A 22,547-nucleotide genomic window follows, 5' to 3' on the forward strand; every position below is an offset into this window, starting at 1 on the left:
AGAGCAATAAACATGAACAGTAAACAATAAACATAAACATAACAATCTGGGAAAGTTAAACAAAACTATGAGTACCAATAAATATGTAAAGATAAATCTGTGTGTAAATAAACTATATGTGTGCATTAACAGGATATATATGTACAGTTAACAATTTAAAAAATAATCAAATCTATATACATCTACACAGTGCTATAATAATAATAATTGTTGTCAAATAATATAATTTACACTTTTGTGTTTTTACTGAAATATACTGTAATATACAGTACCTATTTGTGCATTTAATGGTAATTGTTGTTAGGTCCGAATATGATCACATCACACAAAAAGAAAACCTCTTTTCCACTCCTTTTACCTTTCCATTAAGAGCCCTAATGCCATTTATAATTCGATGATGTCACTGATAAATTATTTACTGCTGAGTGTGGTAGAGGTTGCATTAACAAAAACAAGGCCAGAAATCACACGCGGTTTGTTGCACAGTGTAGGATGGTCTCACACATGACCTCGTTTGAGCTAGAAGTGAAATGACATGTTGCTAATGCAGCCATCACCGCTCAAATCCTCCACGATTAGTTTCACCTAATCCATATATAATCTCTGCATGTTTTCACCACATAGTATTACTATCACTTTAAAGAAATCATAACTGTGTTTTTCTTATTAAATTTGAAAAAGTATTTGTGAAAAAAGACGTTTGTGTGATTATTTTGTTTCATAAAAAAGACATTTCCTCCGCTGCTCTCTCACTACTCCTGATCTTAAATGCATACAAGCAAAACACAAACTCTCACACGCACACCACAGCCAGTGGCTCCAGCATTGTCTGGTTGCCTGGCAACTGTCGGCGTGGCGTGGTTGCTAGGGCCGTGTGGGGGGGAGTAGGGAGGGTGATGCTCTGATTTCCAGCTGAATTGAGGCAGTCAGTAGGGAGAAGCCCCCCTCTTCCAGTCGACACACAGGACTCTATTGAACAATAGAGCTGTGCCAATGGGCCTGAGGCTAGTCAGACAAGCCCTTGTTCAGGGTCACACTGTGTTCATCCCACAGTCCTCCATGACTAATTAACTTACAGCGAAGTGTCGTTAGGACATCTGATGATGCATCCATCACTGGCACAGCCCAGGAATCTATATTAATGTGAGGTGCGTTTCTGGCAGCCTGCCATGTCGGTGCATTCAAATGACAAGCAGAAGAAAAAGGGAAAGTGTGGTGGAGTCGCCACACGTAGTGCTGAGCACAGCTTGTGCAGTCAAAACAGCGCTGAACTGCTGGACTTGGTGGGGAAATATTTGCCAGCTGCAACATTTTTATGTGAAAACTGAGAAAGTAGCCACATGAAAAGAGCTATTCTAGAGAATAGACTATGATTAGGTGGGATGTTTATCTTGTGGTTTTCACAGCAGGTGGCAATGTTGATCAAAAATGTAGGAAGCGTAGGCTACTAATGTAAACTGATAGCATTCTTGTGTTGCGGACCAGAGTTTATATTTCTATTTAAAGAGGTAAAATGCTGAGAATAGAATAAAAAGATGCTCAGTGATAACAAGAACAGGTTTTTATTAATATTTTGTAATACCATATATAATGCAATTGCATATCTTTGGCGAAAATAAATCTTATAAACATTTTATCAACAGAGGTTAGCATACAAAAACCAAAAAAGGTGTGTCGGTCCAATAGACATGGCAGACAACTGACACAAACCGATACTGGGCTGGCAGCTTTGTCAAATGCAACAAAATGTTCATCATACCCATAGGAACTGCAACAGAATTTTTAAAGAGTCACATAACCAATATTAAATAACAGCTGTTGAGCAGTGAAGCAACTGGGTTTTTTTAAGTTGGGTTAGTCCAAAATGTTCAGGTGGGCTCATCCATAGACAGTTCAACAACCCTTGTCACTCTGAGACCACCGTAAACTTTCTTTTGCAAGTGCTACAGAAAGAATGAGTGAGATCTCCCAACATTTTTCATGCAGTTGTCCCTAAATGTAACTACACAGCAGCAGCCTGGGGACCGAGTTAGTCTGTTCCAGTTTTCAGTGATAATCTAAACATTTTGATACACCCCATGACATTACCTGGAAGCATGAGTTATGAGAGGCAGTCTCTTTTTTTTCCCCAAAACAGCTCTTATCTGTGATGAGATTGAGAGCAAATCTTCAATTTACTTAAGTCATAATATCTAAAACATAAACAATGAGACAAATGTAAAAATGATTAAATCAGCTTCAAAGAAATTACAGTACATGGGGAATGTGTCCATCGGAAATTTGATACCCCAGTTGTACGTCAATTTTGGCAACAAAAAGGTTTCAGGATTACTGTTAATCAACTATCCAGCCTAACAAAAAAGCAAAACAAAACATCAAGAAAACCTGGCAGTCATGGTTAAATTGAAAAAAACAAAAAAACAAAAAAAAACACCCGCTCTAAAAGACAGTAGACATTGGCAAAAATACTTAATCACTATAACATAGTGAAAGAAAAAAAAATGTGTATTGCTGTAAAACAAAACAAGGAGAAAAACAAATACTTTCACATAGGGAGAAAATTTTATGTGCCTAGTCATTCTTTTCAAATGACCAGTGTTTGATAGAGTATGCATTCAATAATCCCATAAATTAATGTCATAAATAATGATTAATGAACAATAATTTGTTCTTTTTTTCACAGCTAAACAAGACCAGTGTATGTAAGTATTACTTCTGAGAACTGCAGCTTATTCTGCTAAGGACAGCTCCCACTCTAAAGTGACAAAAATAAACCAAAAGGATTGGTTAAGTCACTAAACTGACCAGAGTCCTCTCCCATTTCCTGTTCCGATGATTCAGAAAAAAAACTAGGGCATTGTTGCTCTAAACTGTGACTACATTGTGGCAGCAGGGGGGTTATAGTGACCATGGCCGTTTGCAGTTTTACATCAGTGGCATGAGAAAATGTTTGGCACTGACCATGCATGCTATACTAACAGTCACTGTGACACAATGAGATCTAGTCTTACTTTTTTTTTTTCTGTGGGAAGAAATTATATAATTCTGTTTACCGTTCAATTCTTCGCTCCCATGCTACCTTGTATTATAAACCTGTGTTCACGCAGGTTTTTTGTTAAAAGCTCAAATAAGAATTGAGGCCTTCAACACAAGTGGCTTGCAACTTCCCCTCAATGAACTGCATGCAATCAACTGACTATAAACACTCCATTTCACAGCTTGAGAAGAGAGCGAGCACTTCCTTATTTTGTTCGAGGAGGAAGAGCGAAGACGTAACACTAGTGGCCAGCCAGAGCTGAGGGCACAACATGAGAGCGGCGCAGGTTTTTCCAACATCTCGCCTGCGAGCGACTGCACACACGCACACAATCCAGTTCTCTCTGGCTGTGACTTCTCCTTCTTTCTTCGACTGTGCTCTGCCTTTTTTTTTCTGATTATTATATTAAATTGAAGTCAAAACAGGCTCACCTTCCCTCACGTTGAGTATTGGCCAACAGCTGTGTAATTAAGTCATTTTCTAAAGAACATGGTTCGAAAAAACATGGAAAACACATATGAATGTACAATCAAACTGCAAACCCAAATAATGGAGCGAGAAGCTGTGATAATTTAATGTCCGCTCCAGCTCTGCATTCAAAAAGGAACCAGTAAGTAAGCAGGGTACCGACTGGTCCCAGCATACATACAGTACTGTACAGCTGTAGCAAGGAGATCTGTCATTCCACCAATTATATTCACTGAAGCAGTACGACTACTTTTTCAGTAGGAGAAGAGCAAACTCTTTGCTGTCACGACCGTCATCTCAGGTTTAGGCTGAAGTCATCAACATGCACTATGATACACACCCACACGCACGCGCACACACACACACACACACACACACAGACACACACACACACATAAAATAAAAATAAAAATAAAAATAAAATCTATGGAGGATAACCTATGAACAAGCAGTGAACATCTGGCAATATGTGGCAGATGTTCACTTTGCATAGGCTGTCACCAAACACGTGAATATATGTTCTGTGTCTGCACAATAAACGTCAAAAAACACACTGATGAATGAAAAGGGGTTGACAGGATGAGCAGTGGATTTGCAAAATTAAAAAAAATTTAAAAAATTCATTTGTCGAGCGATCGCTGTGATGGCCGCACAAAATGGAGCGAAGTAGTATAGCTAACTTTGCAACTAAATTTGGCAGTGGCAGAGTAATACTATTTTCACATCTTGCTAATCCTGAAATAGAGCCGGAGCTCGTGTGTAATAAGTTTATCGCATAACAAGATCATAATACTACTCCATTCATTCTCTTAATTGTAAAGTTTAACTAGCATACTCAACTCTGAAAAATGCCACCATTGAATAAAGTCAAAAAAGTTAAGGTTGTGGATTAATTATTGCATCTCTCTTACAAGAGGATTCGTAGAGCAAGGACTCCTTTAGAAAAGAAAAAAAAAAGAAAAAAAAAAAAAAACAGTGGCATTTTTTTTTCTTTAGCACAAAAAGAAAAAGAAAAACTGATAACACCAGGAGGTTAGATTTTGTCTGTTACAAACATGCACTCATTCGCTTCATAAATAGATTCACTTGGAAGAGGATACAGGTTTTGAGGAGGAAGCATGCAACGCTTTGAGTTATAAAACCTTCAGCTTTTCCCATGTCGTCTTTCAGAGGAAAAAAAAAAAAAAAAAGAAAAGAATCTTGAATCACAATCGTCTAATCCAACAGAAGCAGGCAGGTCATTTTGGATAGGTATCTCGATGGTTCTCCATAGCCCAAACACCCACCCCGGCAGTTACCCCCGAGTTACAAAAGTCTCTATATGGCTTTGTTCTCCTGTGTGAACGATACTATTGCCATTTGTTTTGTTGGACAGGGATATCCCAAACAAAAAAAAAAAGGCTCAAAATGGCCAATGAACGATCAGATAAGGAGAAGGAGGCACACTGGGACACACGATCAGGGGTCAGAGGTTAGGGTTCACAGGGTCCGGAGTCTGATGATGAGGAGAGGGCGAATAGGGGAGGTGGTCTTCATTTCCTGTTAAGTTTTGTGCTCTTGACAGTGCGTTTGGAGCCCTCCGTGCAGCTGCGTATACCGGCGAGGTGCAGCAAGGAGCCGGCCGCTTCCTTCAGCTCCTCATCCAGCTCCGGTTTGGCCTCGCGTCGTGCCCTCTTGCCAGTGGGCCATTTGATAGCGGGCGGGCGCCGCGAAGTTTGGTGCACGCCCCTCTCGTCCCAGAGGTCGGAATCCTCGTCGCTGTGGAAGCCCTCGCTGCCGGCGCGGCGGGACTGCCTGCGGTCGCAGCCTCCTTCGTCGAGGGAGGACAGAGACGAGGAGGAGGAGCGGGAGGAGCAGCGCTGTAGGGCTACGCTGCTGTAGTTGTGGTCCTGCTTTGGATCGCTGCTCACCAGGACAGAGTCGGGTCTGGAGAGGTCCAGTGGGCTGTCAGAATTGCCTGAGGAGAACAGAAGAAGCAGCGAGAGATAAGTCTACATGCAAATGCAACAGCATATTTTGCAGGCCTTGTTTCCTTATTGTATCATGTTATCTTTCATTATCAAAGAAATGTTGTAAAAGGACGGAAAGTTGTGTAATTTTGTGTAGTTTTTTGTTTTTTTTACAGGCTTTAGTTTCACTTTGGATGGACTTTAAAAAGTTGAAAGAACTCATTGTAACATTAAAGTAAACACACTATCGGGTTGTTTTTTTTCCAAAGAAAAAGCAGAAATCAGACACAGTGAACCACAAACTGTAGCTTTAGCTCACTTTGTTTACAAGTATAAAGCAGAACTAAGACTTGTCTCAACCCAAGAGGGAAAACCTGATTTAAAAATATCTTGTTCTATGCGTGTTCAAAACAAAGAGAGTACATATATTAGCACAAACCAGTCACATTAAACGATCCTTTGAGGGCTTTTGTAGTCAATTAATTCAATTCAATTACTAACAGGCTAATGCAATCTAATGTAAAGCATGTGGAAGGTAATAAATCCCAACAGCAACACTTTCTCAAACTGACTTTAGCTTAGAATCTACCATTATACTAATACTAATATGTCTTAAAATCATATGCCTATAGGAAAAAAAAAATTCAATAAGGCAAGTTGAAAAGGGTTTTTTTTTAAATGGCAGAAACAAACAACAGGTGAGGGACACATCACAACTTAAAACAGCACACAAAATCAAAACAATATTTAAGCAATGGTGGGGTGGTATGTCAGGAGAGTAGGAAGAGTGGGTGAAAAGTATGGCTGCCTGTGGATTTCTCTTACATGGGTCAACGTGGTGCCCAGGGGCAGAGTTTAAGAGCATCATGGCAGTGGCAGCATCAATGTCAGACTCTGGAAGAGGAGAGAACATGCATGATGGTCAGTCCTAAGGTGTGAAAGCATGGCAGCATGGCGTCTGTGCTAGAAGGCAGGGCTCTCCTTCATTAACGTTCAACTAGAGACGCATCGATCCAACTGATGCTTACTGAATGGATTGGATATGCAAAACAAATATTCCCCCGAAACAAACTAGGAGGATAAATTCAAGCCACTGATATGGAGAATGCATCCGATCTTTTTCAGACCTGACGAAGTGTCTAAAAGCCTCATAGCTCACTTCTGGGGTTCTAAATTATTAATGATTACCACACTCAGCACCAGCAGAACCTCTGCTTGTCGTCAAGGTTACAAATCCAAGAGGCAGAGAGGAGGGGAGAGGGAGAAAGAGGTGGCTGAGACATCGAGTGGGAGCCTCTCACCACTGTGGTCTAACATGTGGCATCAATGACTTGAAAGCAACAAATCAAACTAAGAGTTGAGGGATCGAAGCACAGTGACGCTGAATGTTCTGTGGGCTGAAATGTGCAAAAGCAACACAATCACAATACTGCACAAACATAAGATAGAAAAAACTGCACTGATTGGAATTTCTGTACGTCTGCAGAACGAGCAGCTTTTTATTGGACGTATGCAAACTTAAAAAGACAGGAGGGAGGAAGTTTGGTTCAGTCTCACCTTTAAATGAGCAGCCTTGTAGAAAGAGATGGCGTGGGGGTGAGGAGGCACTGCAAAAAGTAAAGAAAAAAACATGAAGGATGAGCTTTTGAGTTTGACAGCAGGTAGAAAAAAAAGGGAATTGAGATCTTTAAAATCCTGATTACACTAATCACAAGACACCTCCACAAGAACAAACTGTTAAGTGGAGCTTCTTCACGGCAATCGAGGCGATTCTGCCAATTCTGGTGTGATCAACTTCCTGCTTCATCGCAGCCGATGCACAACTTCATGACTCACAACATCCACACACTGACTGACGGAAGCTCACCTGGGTGGGGAGGCGGGTGGTGTGCAGAAGGCATGTGCGGCAGGGAAGTGCTGCTTTTTAAGGGCTTGGATCAGGTTGGGGCGGTACTCAGGGTCTACACACCAGAGAGAACCTTTTCCATTCGCCTGTAGAAAAGAAGGAGAGTCAAACTTCTAAGCCAAGGTTGTGTAAAAGGTAAGGACCCCTGTGGCTACAAACAGTTGTGAGGGGAATTTAGATTCACCGTACATCAAATATGTTGCTGTGAGTGTATGAAAAGTTCAGCCTTAATTCAGCCTCTATCTCAAACAGGCAGTTTTATTTCCTGTCTCTTTGGCCCGCTGTGTTTTTATTGGCCGGCTTTCCGGAAGCCTGCAGAGGGTCAGAGTCGTGTTAACTTACAGCTGATGAAAACCATACATTTCCTGCTTGTGAAGCTTCATATTAAAAGCTTTTATATGAGGAAATGAAACGTGTTCCTCACCAAATTAGTGAAGCTTCATTAGTGGTGCTAAAAATAAGGCAACACAACAACATATGGCGATATTTGGAGCTCTTTTGTTCAGTAGATCAGTTAGAAATAATTCAGGAAGGAACAGTATAAGCAGAAACAGTCACAGTGATGATGATGATGTTTGATGAAGAGCTGCAAACTGCTCCAACAGGTCAACTACTTATTTTACTTGGTGTGACTACCCCAAAAAGTAAATGAAAAACGACAATGTTAGCAGAGTAGAGCAGTGAACTAGCTGTGTGTGGGGTAGACGACCATATAAAGAAATCAGTCACAAACTGAAGTCAGCTCAAGCTCAAAGTAGAAAAAAAAATAACATTAGAAAAAGCATTCAGAGCAGTCTGATGGTGCTTTACCTCACTGTTTGACATTGTAATATACGTCAAACAATGAGGTATATATATAAATATGTGTGTGTGTGTGTGTGTGTGTGTGTGTGTTTGTGTATACAAACATTTAGCGGCCACTCCATTAGGTATACCTGTTCAATCTAATGCTATCCAATACAACAGCTCTGCCATGAATTCCACTTTTACTAAGCTTATACATTTTCAGTTTTTGTTGACTTAATTTCTATTATTGAGGTCACAGAGGAGTGCACTACATTGAAAAGTGTCCCTAATATTTTATATAATAAAGCACAAATAGGTCCCCTTTGAGAAAAAGGTCAAGTGTAACCCTTACAGATTAGTCCCCACACAAACATCAGTTGATTTTATACAAACTCCTAAATGAAAAAAGCTCAAGTTGCTTTTCCAAAAAAACTGACAAGCTACAACAATATTGAAATTGTAGCTCTATAATAATGTATACAGTAGATTGCACTGAGGTATTAATGGTCTGACAAATTCCATTACAGTAAATCACATTGTACATGAACGGCAAAAAAGGGCAGTGGAAAACAGCAACCTGCTTTTTCTAAGAATCCATTAACAAGCTCAACAAAAGGAGGAAACAAGTGCCCCGCTGCAGTATGTGAGGAATGAATTTGTCTGTTGGTGATGTGTACTAACTGTCACTTTATCTGATGGCGGCGTATTCTTGCCCAGTCTGGGAGGGAGGGAGGGAGGGAGTGAGGGAGGAGAATAACCTTGACTCAGATTACCAACCAGCCCTGATGCAGGAAGAAGGAAATGTCTCCATGGCAACGGAAACCACCAGCTCAGTGTCATGTGAAACTGGTGCTGGTCTCTCAGCAGACGAAGGGCTCACGCTGTGCACCTGCACGCTGCGCAGGCCTGCACCGCATCATGTAGCTACTCGCTGAGTGCTAACCGCCGTTCCCTCCCACAGTGGGAAAATATCGGTCCTAGCCAGGCACAGACTTGGCACCACGGGCTCTACCGGTCACACATCTGAACTCATACTGAAGCTCAATATGGCTACCATCGAGTTACTCCCTGGATCAGTTATACTAAGGTGCGACATACAAATTAAGTCTCTTGAAAACCTTTCCTCTCACAAACTGAAAGCAACACTTTCCAGCTCTTTTATGTACTCTCTGTTCCCCAACATGTTTTTTTTTTTTATTTATTTACTAAATCTAATTTCTCGCTAATTTCCCCTTCAGATCAAAATACAGGATATGAAGGGTGTGTTTATCCGTTTCTCACAAGCGTGTGCATTTGTTTTCTCTCCTCTCTTTCTCTCTCCCTACATAGGAATAAAACACAAATTAATGTGAGTAATTATGCCCCAACAGGCTGACAAAAAAATCTCCCACTCTCAGCTTTTGGTCAGGTTTCTTTTTGCAGTTCTAACAGCGACTTTTCCAACTGTTATGCTTCTCTGTCTGTTGAATCAGTTGCACTACCTTGTTGTGCGTATAAAGATAAAGTCCTATCTCAGTGTGCTGTGTTTGCATTTCCTCTGAAGGAGTATCTGCGACCTTGACTGGATTCCAGCCTTATCGCAGCAGAGTCAGAGGTCCCAGCGGCTGTGTTACAGTCCTGGACTCTGTCACAGGAGCCGGATTGCTGCCTTACACAGCAACGCACTGCTCACTGACCGTGTTTTGCTGCACAAAGTGGACATATTTTGGCCCGTGGAAATTTGAATATCATGGAACGCAGGTGTACTCAAACCAAGCAGCGTAATCTGTTTTCTGAGTTGAAATCAGTGTGAATTGTGTGAAAGTTAGGAGACAGTTTGTTAACCTACCTTTCCTAAACTCCTCTCCACCTTGCGGAAGCATTTGTTCAGGGACAGGTTGTGACGCACTGAGTTCTTCCAACCAGTGGGAGCGTTGGAGAAATAAGGGAAGTGCTCAAGAATCCAGCCGTAGATTTCCTTGACGGGCAAAGACTTGCTGGGAGACTGCTCAATGGCCATGTAGATGAGGAGGGAAAACGAGAAAGGGGGCTTAGACTTCAACGAGTCTCGCTCCCTGCCTCTGCCATGTGACGAAGATGAGGAGGAGGATGACGGGCCCTGGTTGGGCCCGTAGTCTCCCTCGATGTCGAAAAGAGGACTGCCGCTGGGCTGAGCTTCGGGGCCTCCCAGAGTGAAGTTCTGAAGCAGGTTCTCATGGAGCCAGTTGAGGTTGGTAAGCTCCTCGTCCTCGTTGCCTCCGGTCCGATCGACGCTGGTCGCCAACGGACTGGACGCACACTCCGCCTCTGGCAGCGTTCCCACACCACAAACACCTCTGAGCCCTGTCCGCTCTTCTTGCATACCCGGAATTTCCGTTTTCTTATCTGGTGACATCCCAATGATTGGACCCATTAAATCAAAGAGGTCTGCAGAAGGAGAAGAAAAGAAAAGATTGTTAATGATTGACAGATAAGAAGAGTAAAAAGAAAAGTCTGCACATCATAGGAGCTCCCATGCAGGTATAATTTAATAAAGCATGACGCTTCGAGCCATACTGGCTCTTCTTCAGATGCTAACAAGGCGAGGTGAGGAGGCTCAGAGACGCTATCTTTCGAAAGCAGTCATGTGACCTAACACACCTGTGATACATTTGTCTCAATTTGACGAATAATTCATCAACAGAAAAAAGAAAAGAAAAACCTTTCTAGAGACAGTTATAGCAAACATGCATAGAAATATAAATACATACACATATATACATAAACATCTAAATAGAATTTTATGTTTCTTAAAAAAAAAAGGACTCAAGCTGTAATGGCCATCATATTACATAAAAATACTCTCAGAGGCGCCTCTTAAACATATCAAATATAGGGACCATATTACTCAGACAATACTCAGTAAACCAGAAAAACCGAATCACATCAAGGAGATAGACAGTATTGGTATAAATGACAATTAACATTGAAAGAAGCAAGGACAATGATATAAACGTCATGAAATTGACCTCAAAATGTACACTCAGCAACACAAAGAAATACCTCAATATCTACAAAAAAGGTCTGATGTCAAAGTCCTCATTTAGGCCCTTAGGGGCCAGTGTTCCCAGTGTGTGGATCCAGAACAGTTCTCGTTTGAGAAGCATGGAGTTTATATCACCCCCTCTGAGTGGATGTTTAACAGCCTCGACACCGATATATTTAAGAGTAGAGACGTTGTGTTTTGCTCCTGCAAAATGTAGTGCTACATCTGGTTTCTGATGGTACTCTGATGTTCAGAAATACTGTTTGTTTGTTTTTCCAATGTATGCCAACCCACATGGACATTTGAGCATGTAGGTGACATGCGTGGTGGAACAGGAAATCAGTCCTTTTATGTTATATTTCTTTCCTGTATGAGGATGATAGAAGGAGTTGGTTTTGTATGTGAAGTGGCATTGTTGACACCGACCACATGGGTAATTTCCAGAGGGGATGGAACTAAGAAAGTGAGACGGTGACTGGGGTGGGGGGGGGTTCTTTAGGTCAATAGTTTGTTTATTGTAATCCTCATCTGAACTGCAGATGCAATTCTATTGAATTGGGAGATGGGGAGATTCTTTTTTTAGGTGAGCAGGATGGCAAGATTCACCATGTAGAAGAGAGTTTCTGTCTGATAGACAGATACACAAAATCACAGTTTCTGATAGCGGGCTGATTTCAAAATAAAGTTGGCAGTATGAAGTAAGTGGATGCGACATATTGGAATGATGTGCTCTTCCAAGCGTTGACCTTGTTTTCTTAAGTTCCCCCTGAGGGCACACCCCCTGTAGCTGTCTGCCTCTATCCCACTTTCTGGCACTCTCCTCTCTCTCATCGCCCCTCTCCTCCACGCCTGGTGAGGATGGAAAGGCTCTCAGCTCTCCCCCTCTTGACTCCAGCCAAAAGGACCTTGGAGGAGTCCCTCTCGAGCAACTGAACCGACTTAAGGCTCCACTCCTTGACGCCCACCTCGTTTCCAGACAAGACCCAGCTGCTCCTTATGTGTAAATGAGCATGAAACCATCCGGCAACTGCAGGAATGAGTGGAAGGTCTCTATTTTATGGAGTGGATGGCTCTTACAGGCTGATCTGCATTCAGCCAGGATCAATTCTCAATGTGTCACATGCCGGATTAAGTAGTGTAAAGAGGCTACAAACCCAGGAGTTGTCAGTCATTAGGAAATTCAACACTGCCAACAGCCCTGCATCATTAACCAATTCAATCCAAGTCCTCTTATTAATGAGACTACTGTCCTCTTTCCTTTGCTGTCAATGTATTGTTGTGAGTAATACAGTGAAAAGATTTATTTGAAGGAACCAAAAACAAGTACCGGTAGTCAAAGTCCAGGCCGCCTGCGCATAACTTTTTTTCTTCTTCTTAAACTTAACCAGTCTCATCTTTAGTTGAAATAAGTTTTCCTCAGTAAAGTCTAAAATCCATAAATACAAGCTGTGGTCTTACATGCAGCCTGGTGAGGCCAGCAGCACAAAGAGACCCCCTCTTGGCTCGGCTCACAACACGCTTTAAGTCCTGGGTGTCACCATGACAACCATGCCATCCTTTCAATTAAAGAGCAGAAATCCCACAAACAAGAGTCAATAAGAAAATAAGTAATCCATGCTGGCTGGCTCTAGCGCAGGCGACCACTGAGCAGCCTCACAGTGACAAAATGCTCCCGCTGCACCCCCGTGCGTGGACACCAGATGCCCCGGTCTGCGGTGGTCTGGGGATGCTCTGGATCTGGACTGAGATGCGGCATGGCTTCAAGGGTAAAGGCGTGCAGAGTGTGCCTCTATAGGCATATATTTTCATTCCTGTGATAAGATAAGAAGTGGGTCAAACTCCAGAGTGTTTGCACAGCGGGTGAGACAGGAGAGGGAGTGTAACCGCAAACACACACAAACACACACACACACACACACACACATATAAATCAGTCACTCAAAGCCAGTCAACGAGGACAGGAGGGGGAAAGAGGCATTAGTGCATTTACAGAATGACCACTCAACTCTGGATGAGGGGATAAACACATAGCAAACAGATCCTGTTTTGCTTTAGAGTGACTTCTAAATGCAGGGGCTTTCTACATGTATATAGGTGAGGTCGAGGTAGCTGCGTCATTCCGCGTTCAGCTCATCAGTTCTCTGTTGTCTGTTGTCTGCGTTCGAATGTGTCAGCACCATTTAAAGATTTCTTGTGTGCTGCGTTTACTCCTGCGAGAAAAGGAAGTGGAAAAGCTTTCCAGGTCAAAGGCAAAGGGACAGGCGGAGTGAACATAGGAAGAGTCATAACAATAGGGAAATCCTTTTATGGAAGGGCAGAGCAAGTGAGAAAGAGAAGCTGAGGTGTGTGTGTGTGTGTGTGTGTGTGTGTGTGTGTGTGTGTGAGAGACTGAGACACACACAAACAGCAGAGGCTGAGAGCTTGTGAGGTAGGCTGTATTAGTTATCTCCAGTCTAGGATGAATCACGGCGCAAAGTAGAGCAATCAGATATGTCAGGAAGCGAGAGAACTGCCCATTTGCGTTAAAAGAGAAATCTCCGCTCGACAGACCAAGACGCTAAAAGCCCCCCCCACCCGACATGACAGGTTCCTACTCTGAACAAATTTACAAATAGAGAGGGGGCCGAGCGGAGAGAGCAGGGTTCTTCTTTCTTAAATTTCAGATTAAATGCGTTTATAAAGCCGCAAATACTGTGTAGAAAGAGTGCTTTTTTTTACAATATTAGCAGAGGGATTTTAGAGGATGTCATTTGACAGCCGAGGCTAAATTTAAACCAAAGAAACTGTAGATACATGGATCAAGTAGCCGACTGATCAACCATCCTGATTAAGGCTGTTTTGTGAGAGGTCTAGTTGCCTAATACGTGCTGTCAACAAGCATTTAGCCTCAGTCAGCCTCAAAGCACAGGTGTGGCAGAGAGGCGCTGTGACTGCATCATGTCTACCTTTGATTAAAAGGTGTGGCCAAACTGTTTTCTGAAGCCAGACTCCACTGTAAACACTTCATTCAGTCGTTCGCCCTTTCTTCTCAAAATCAGGCCGTGAATGTGAATCTGATTGAGTTTTGTTGCCAGGAGATGAAAAAAAGTCACGGCCCCGGTTAAAGCCTGGGGAAAAATGTTAACCGCTGATTAACCTTAAAGCACAAGAGAGCTTCGCCACCTCGGCCCGTCCCCACCACCCTGACCTCTCAGCTGGGCCCTCGGGTGCCAGAGTGCGCTTATCCTCTCTGAGTAGCTCCTCCAGAAGACCCCGTCATTTGAATATCAACAGAAGGCGCGGGGCAGACGGCTGAGTAAGCTGCCTCGCATCCAGCCAAACACAGGAAGTGCTTTACCGTGATTGCAGCTGGTCAATTACTGCCGCCGCTGCGATGATCGTGGTTATCATTGCTCTTATGAAAAGGCATCAAAGAGAGGGGGCCGGGAACGCGGTGAATTATGGGACACTAGAGTGTAAAGAGAGAGGGGAGAGGGAGCTAATAAGCCGAACTGGCCTGTTGACTGCAGCTCATCCTTGAAAATACACCAAAGCTGCAATGGTGCTGACCTGATGGCTCATCTGCAAGTTAAAATAGGCCTGTGCACCGCCAGCCTCATCATATTCATGTGCAAACAGGCAGGGACTAACAGCAGGTGCCAAGGCACATTTTTCCCCCCTTTCAAACTGCTCTTTTATCCTGTTAAGCACTTAGCCTATTCAAAAAACACACAAAGACATATGGAGATAGCTTTAAGTGGCGAATCAAGCCATTGATGTGTCAACTATGTACAGAGGAATGTAAAGGAGACGATGGTGGCGTCAAAATGAAGAGGTGCTGGTTTGAGATGTTTTCTGGGAGCGAATCTCATGATCAGGACTCAGTTGCCACGGCAGCCGATGTTGTAAGGGAAGCAATTGTGCTCATGTCTGTGCATGAAGAGAGAGCTAATGTGGGGAGATCAATACAGGCGGAAAATGCTGAGGCCAGCAGTCTACTGCTGTTCTCCACAAACCTGTCTGACAAAGAGCAGTGGGAAAGGCCACAGCCAACCTGGATGTCATGGGACTAAGTGCCATTAAGGCAGACTTTATAACACCCCTACGCTCTTTTTTTTAAGGAAAAAAATACACACGACTTAACATTTCTATGTGAACAACAGAACAACATTTCATGAGAAAAAAAAGAGCGATTTTATATCTAACTGCCTTGATTTTATACACGTGTGTACTCACGCCACACCCGCTTCACACGAATGAAACCAACCGACACAAACCAGTTACACCTCTGTAACAGATACATAAAGGTGTGCCGCAGAGCCCCACGGTAAGGGCTGTTATTTGAAACCCTAACTGATATTTAGGTGACTACCCAGTCTGGCTGAAGCTCTCTAAAAATGTGAATGAGACAAAGGGGGGCTGAGCTGGACTGGGAGAGAGAGAGAGGCTGTTCTAGAGCGAGGTAGCCAAGTGGCAGTCTTTTATTTTATGGGAGGGTCAAATTATGTCATGGCAAACAAAGCATCCATTAATGCGAAGGCTAATCAGGCTATGTTCAAGTCTAAATGACACATTTTTAAATAAAAAACGTTCAATGGATTTAAACGATCTATTCGGCGCCCAAGGTGAAAGCAAATGAAAAAAAAAAAAAAAAAAAAAAAGGCCTGCACAAAAAGCGTTACAATTGGCCCTAAACTCGGCTCGTACAAAGGAGCAGTTGTTTTTGCTCTAGTCATGTTTCTGAAGCGCTCAGTATTCACCTCACAGTTTTCAAACAGAGGACCGGGAGGGAAGGAAACACCTCCTGCCTGTTGAGGAAGTTCATTTTCAGAAAACAGATTCAGACTTCACACAGAGACAGTTAGGCCTGCTCCACTCCACACTAAAACAGGAGCGATGAGAGGCAGCGTCTAATGAAGCAGCCATATTTACTTTGGCAATCTTTGGATTCTAGCAGCGTGTAGCTTATAGACAGCGTCAGATACAATGCTGACAAACGCCAGGGGCCCACCCGATGTAGCAGCCTGATGCAATTACAACAGCAGTCAGGTTAAAGCAACAAAACAAAAACAATGGAGGGTGATTGCGGCTGTTCATCAGGAGACAAACTTCACACACTTACTTCAATCTTAAACACGCAGCGCTGCACTTTGACTGTCAACAGTGGTGAGGCCTTCCAAAGTACAGGCCCCCCCCCCCCCCAGCCGTCACTGAAACTTTATCTCTTGGGTCATGTGGCCATAGACTGGTGTACAAACACGCCAATCAACATGTGCATCTGACTCATATACTTTCAATACCAAAAAACAGTAGCAATTGCTTTTGGCGTTCTGTCCACTAAGGTCCAAACCATGGTCAAAAAAGACTAAAAAGTTGATTCATTAAAAGCCTCAATACTTAATGTGCCTTCCTCAGTTCAACTTCTAACATAACCTCACTGGGAATTTTTTTCTTTTCTAAAAACTGTATACAAACACTCTAAATGTTTGCCATGTTGAAGATTTTGTATACAAGGCGCACAGAAATCTCCATAAAAGCCCTTGGAGGAGAAATCATGTGACAAAAGCCTTTCTTCCTAAATCATTATAAACTCTTAAAACCTAAATAACAACTTCAGGACAGTTGGGAGTAGTCTGCGGGCAGAAAATGAAAATATTTACTCAAGCTTCTAAAATGAGCAAATCACTACAAACATGCACGCACAACCTAATATGAAGATGTGAGAAGTGAGTGGCAGTAATGTAACATGCAGGTGGGAAACATGTTGTGACCTCAGTGGCTTTTCTCCTATCAACACTGGTTGTCATATTACAGCCTCTTGTGTTCATCTGTCACTGCTGATTCATTAACATCAGTTTCTTCGATACATCATTTACTTTTAAAATACAGGCGCCGATAAATCAACATCCAAATGCTGTTTTCTGTAAATGTAGTTAACATAATCAATCCCTCCATGTTTCCTTTTAGAATGGGAGTTTCTTTACTGATAACAAAACGCTACATTTTCCATAGAGGTTTGATATCCAATCCCATGGTGAAACCAGAGCTACTAGCTTTTTTTATACTGTGCATGGCCTCTCTTACATCCTTTGCTTGAATAAAGTTTACTTTAACAACATTTTGTGCAATAAATCACCATGGTGATCTGATGACAATGCCAGACTTTTAAAAATAGAAAAGCTCCAGACATGCTCTAGTAAACTGAGCTCCGTACTTATTGATGGATGGAGCTGTTTGAAGATCACAGTGTAAAACTCTCATTCAAATGACGGCGAATGTCGCATCAGTTATAGGTTTACATTTCTCACGGTCAAACACTTCAGCTTTACTGATGCTGCTGATTATTTTTGTGGGTTTATGGTTTTGTTGCGCATCCCCCCCCTCCCCACCACCACACACACACACACACACACACAAACACGCACATCCCAGAAGATCCCCATCATCATTTGCACACAAGCCGGTGAGCCTGTGTCCTTGTTGTCATGCCGCCGTCAATTAAATAAATCCCGTTAATTCAGCCAGGAGTGACGAGACAAAGCCCCATTGTGACACAGGACACAGCCGTGCTTTCCTCTTCCTTTCTCTCAATCAAGGAAACGGTCACATCGGTGTTGCTTTTGGAGGGGCAGGTCCTAATGGGCTGCGTCTCGAGTCCACCCCGTCAGAAAAGAGACAGGCGCAGGGGAGAGTCAGGGGTTTAGAGTGGCAGGGACGAGAGGGGGGAGGGTGGGGGGGGCTGTTCCTAACAGAGTTTGTGCATGACCACTGTGACCAATCAAGAGATGTAAAACAATAAATAGAGCAGACGGAGGGGCGCCACAACAGGAATACACACATTGCCCATATGTAACTTCTGTAAATACACACAAACAGGCTGGCTCAAAGAGGAAAAACTGAGAAAGACACTCAATTTTCATTTGGACAACTAATTCTCACCCTGATGTCTTTTTAGATGTAAAATTAAATAACTTGACCATGACCAGACAACCCAAATAAAAAGGAGGCAACACATAGGTGGAAAAATGCTGTTACAATCGTAAATATTTGCATCCCGAATTCAGAGTTACCACATAGATAGCAGGATTAGCAGAACATCACAGAACCAGGACAGCAGAGCAGACTACTGACTCCACAGGATCTCTGTCCCAGCAGTGGTGAGTACGCACAGCGGCTGTGATCAGGTGGTGAAACACACGCAGCTTCAATCTCAAGTCAGTCAACACAAAACTGCAATGGGCGCTTCAGAGGCAGTCCGCTCCACAGGCCGAAATAGGTCGACGTCAGCAGTTAAGAGTCGGAGCTCACTGATCGGTGATTGATCCCAGACAGATGTGTGAGGTCCTCATAATGACATGTAAAGAAGATCGACAATTTCTTTATAAAGCATCTTGTTATCACTTAAATTATTGTAAATGATTTATGTAATTTAAATATACCGCAACACTGAAATATGCACACCACGGCATAATGACGGGAAGTAGAATCACTGGAAATGAGCAGAGACAATAAACTTCCTTCTTCTATAAATCATCAAATTATTTAAACCTTTTCCAATTACAAATCAAAACCGCTTCGTCAATCCAACAATTTCAAACACTCAGCATAATCACAGTCACACAGGACTTGGTAATTACAGGGTTTCCAGAGAACAATAGGTTATAAAGCTCTTTCTCCTCAATCTATGAGAAACCTCTGCAGGTTTAGACTTGGTTAAGCAATCCCACAAGTTTCTCATATATGGGTCAGCTTTCGTAATGAATTTAAAACCACAGCCCTGTGTGTAGCTACAAAGAACATGGCGGATTTGAAAGGACGCAACCTTTCTTTTACTTTGGGTCAGAGTACACAATTCTGTGATAAGACTGGTTAAATGACAACACACCACCATTTTAAAACTGCACGTTCTGTGCCAGGCATGCGTAGATAAGGAGTAACAAATGCATGCTACACTCTAGCTTTTGCTTTGGTATTTCCTTTATGAAGATGTTTTATATATTCAGTATATTGCGCTGACTGAACAAAAAACAGGGGTATGCACATTAGATATTCACCTCATCAAAACACTGTGTTTTGGTGGTCTGTTTACAATGCTTCACTGTCATCATACATACTGTGAGGAGCATTTTCCTGTTACTGTCACTAATACAGTACAACTTCTTAGAAAAGTGACACCAGTGTGTTTACTAAGTTGTAAAAATGAAGGGTGGCATTGTTAAGAGGTCTAGATGAGCTTGAGATACATTTGATACTACTGTGTCTATTACAGTGCTCACTCAGTGTAAAATATCTCAATAATGTGAAATGAGGCCTGTGTCAGTATAGTCAAAACATGGACATTAAGCAATGAATCAAAGAAAGCGGCTGTCAGACCTCAATACAATTAAACTCTGCTAAAATACTCACATCATGGCTTCAAGGATGGCACTGTCTGCCTGTCTGTCCAGACTGAAATATGTCAACAACTCAACAGTTGTTGATTTTCTCTACAAAATTGAAAGGCAAATTACTTTTTCTCTATTGCCTCCAAGTCAAAATATCACTTTGTTGAATGGTTTAGGAGCAAATTCCTGCTAAATTAATGACATTCTAAACTTTATGTTTTGTGTATAGCGTATGGCAGCAAACTAGCATGATAAACTAAGACGGTGGGCATATAACTGCTAAACATCATTACGTCAGCATCATTGTGGTGAACAGGTTAGCATTAAGCTCAAAGCACAAAAATGTTGATGGATACTCCGGCTTTTGCAACTCTGGAAAGTTATTAGTGTGACAATGATTTTCTCTTTCATGGTGATGATAAGCAGGTAAACAACAGACATACTTTGTTAATGTTACAAAGGAATTTTCCAGGAATAGGCGCTTGACTGTTTTTGATTGACAGCACGTAACGTCGCAGAAAAAGTTGACCCTGGTCCAACTTTTGTGTCGGGCCAACAGGCTGCCACCACTCAAATGAACGACAAGGCTGCATTTTTCACATAAGGCTAATGTCAGTCTGAACGCAGCCCCACGCTGGCTGTAGACAAATTACGTTAGAGTACTGCTGACAATAGCAAATGATACTATGACTTGTGTAATTAAATATCACATGGACTGACTGTAAAGTTCAGTTTCAGTTCAACAGCAATAAAAGCATCTGTCTCTCAAATATGGCAGTTCCCTGTAAGCCCTCCCAACCATAAAGAGAAACATAGTACTTAAACCATAAAGGTGATGCTCCTACAATCCTAGAGGCCTCTTCCACCAATTGAAATAACCTTTTAATGGTTCAAAACTAAATATAACCAATCTTTGCTCACAATAGATCAGATCCCTGTAGTTATTAAAGCCATTTCACATCAGCAATAACAGCATCACTGGGTTACGACAAGTCTTATTTATAGTAATGAATGTCAGTAAAGTTAGCAGGCACTCGTCTATTCTGGGAGGCAGAAGTGCTTACCCTTCAGACGCTTCTGTACATACATACAGAGGTGTGATACATGTTAAGACCACAAACAACAACAAAGACAACAGATGGTTCCGACCTACAATATGACCATAGAAATTCTGTCAGTAAAGTCAGGCTCATAACATCTGTCTCTTTTTTTTTTTTTTGTCTTTACCCCCTTAATCTCCTGTTGCCTTTGTCTTCTATTTATCACTGGGGCTTTAACAACTGTCGAGCAGGAATAAAGGAACAATGTCAGTCTACATTAATGTCATAACCACACAACAGAGGGAGGGGGGGGGGGGGGTCCCATCACTTTTTTCCCCCCAAAATATAAACAGAAACCTCAAAGTACACACCATGAATTTTAGATGAGATTTGTCCAGTCCAGTAAAATCAACACTTGACAGGTAGCTTGGTAGAGAAAGTGGAAGAGCAGACACGTGGAATAAAACAAACTATACAGTATGAAGACCTATGTAACAACAACATCATATAGTACTATATAGTTCCAACTGGATATTTTTTCCTACACTGTGACATTTGTTTGTAGAGCACTCTGCAGCTATCTGGGACAATCTTGTGATAATCCATTACATCATGTGCTTAGCCAGTCAGTGTAGCCTCACAACCTCTGGTACCATGAAAATATACCACGAATTATTCATGTATTATAGATATGGAGCCTTCAATTAACGCCACACAAAAACTTCATTTAATATCATTATCTAGGCTACAACAACTTGAGTAACAGAAGACATTTAAAGGAAGTCTCATAACTCGAGTGAGAAAGCTATACTCCTAAGTGCTATTAGCAAAGAAAACTAATATGGTTGTATAGCGAATACAAAGATATAAACTGACATTAAACAGCGCGGACTCAATGCTACACTCACACACACACACACACATAAGACGTCACACAATGAGGAATACAAAGTTACACAGAATGACGTGGACTATTGCACAACACTTCCCGACAAACCGGACTCGGTACGAAGTATAACTTAACACCGGTAAACGACATTATGTTTTAGCTTTAACCACAACAACTTCAGCGTTAGCTCAGCCAGTACAACCCCGTGAAACCAAGTAGCGTTAGCAGCAGTCGCTCGGTGGGTCAGTGAAGGGAAATCTACCGCTAGTGTTAGCATTATATTTTCAAGACTATTATAATGTTTCCGTTCGGTTATATTAAACGATAACTATCATTCGCTGCTGTATAAATGTCCCTCTGCATCGTTCAAGCTTCGTGCCCCGGAGTAAGTAACGTTAACATTAGCTAGCTGGCCACATGCTGTCGCTTGTTCTGCCATGCTGGCTGCTCTAAGCAAAGTCACTTGACCACATTTACTTTTAGCTTGTTCGAAAACACACACACACACATACACACACCATGTCCTCTCGGCCACAAATAAAAATTAAAAAAAACAAAAAGCGGATTCTGTACTTACAATCATGCACGGCGTGCCTCGGTGTGGTATGTTTAAAAGACACGACTGTGCGCAGTTTATTCCGATGTCTGTCTAGCACAATGTCAAGAGATCAGATCAGCAGCTGCTTCCTCCATACACGCAGCGCGCAGATCACACAGCGCACGGCAACGCTACCAAAACCCCTCGCCGTCGTCATGGCAACAGGCCCACTTCAGCCAATCACAGCCCCTCCCCTCCTATCTCCCCTGGCAACTGCCGCAGCGCAGGAGCTCCGTGGACGCGCACGCACGCCATCCTATTTTGCATCGTGCAATACGCTTTCACTTTTTATCGCCAGCTGCTTGTAACGAAACATAGGAGAGGGGAAATAGGTTTTTTACAGTAATTCAAACATGCCCGTTAAATCAAAACTGAAGGCATTATTGACTGTGAAGTGGCAACAGGATGGATTATTAATTAATAAAAAGAAATGTGAGTGATCAAACCGGACGGGTCCCACACACAAACACTCCCGCGTTATTTAGGCTACACAAACACCTCAGGGCG

General features: G+C 42.4%; 1 protein-coding gene across 5 annotated transcripts; it reads right to left on the minus strand.

Moving 5' to 3' along the window:
• Positions 1-1,837: 1,837 nt before the first annotated feature.
• Positions 1,838-22,121, minus strand: foxn2a (forkhead box N2a). 5 transcript variants are annotated; one of them, XR_008322920.1, is made up of 7 exons: positions 11,897-12,470; positions 9,975-10,552; positions 7,322-7,446; positions 7,012-7,061; positions 6,280-6,348; positions 3,646-5,462; positions 1,838-3,599 (listed from the first exon to the last, which is right to left on the minus strand). XR_008322920.1 is itself a non-coding variant. In XM_053332987.1 (6 exons), the coding sequence occupies exons 2-6, from the start codon at positions 10,536-10,538 to the stop codon at positions 5,038-5,040; spliced, it is 1,233 nt and encodes a 410-aa protein (XP_053188962.1). In that variant the 5' UTR covers positions 10,539-10,552; positions 22,020-22,121; the 3' UTR covers positions 1,838-5,037. The 5 variants fall into 5 exon arrangements, 4 of the variants coding, with proteins under 4 accessions (XP_053188962.1, XP_053188964.1, XP_053188963.1 ...); XM_053332987.1 differs by lacking the exon at positions 11,897-12,470 and adding an exon at positions 22,020-22,121 and having other exon boundaries at positions 1,838-5,462; XM_053332989.1 differs by lacking the exon at positions 11,897-12,470 and adding an exon at positions 18,299-18,533 and having other exon boundaries at positions 1,838-5,462.
• Between the last annotated feature and the right edge of the window lie 426 nt (positions 22,122-22,547).

This window comes from Scomber japonicus, chromosome 14 (assembly GCF_027409825.1).
Source record: "Scomber japonicus isolate fScoJap1 chromosome 14, fScoJap1.pri, whole genome shotgun sequence".
Classification (NCBI taxonomy): Eukaryota; Metazoa; Chordata; class Actinopteri; order Scombriformes; family Scombridae; genus Scomber; species Scomber japonicus.

Bases quoted from the DNA above. Each gene is read 5' to 3' on its own strand.
- foxn2a (XM_053332986.1), bottom strand. From the start codon at position 11,981: ATGAGAGAGAGGAGAGTGCCAGAAAGTGGGATAGAGGCAGACAGCTAC. The intron at 10,553-11,896 runs GTCAACGCTTGG...CTCCTTCTGCAG, and splicing joins GGGGAACTTAAGAAAACAAG to ACCTCTTTGATTTAATGGGT. The intron at 5,463-6,279 runs GTAAGAGAAATC...TGTTCTCCTCAG, and splicing joins TGGGCACCACGTTGACCCAT to GCAATTCTGACAGCCCACTG.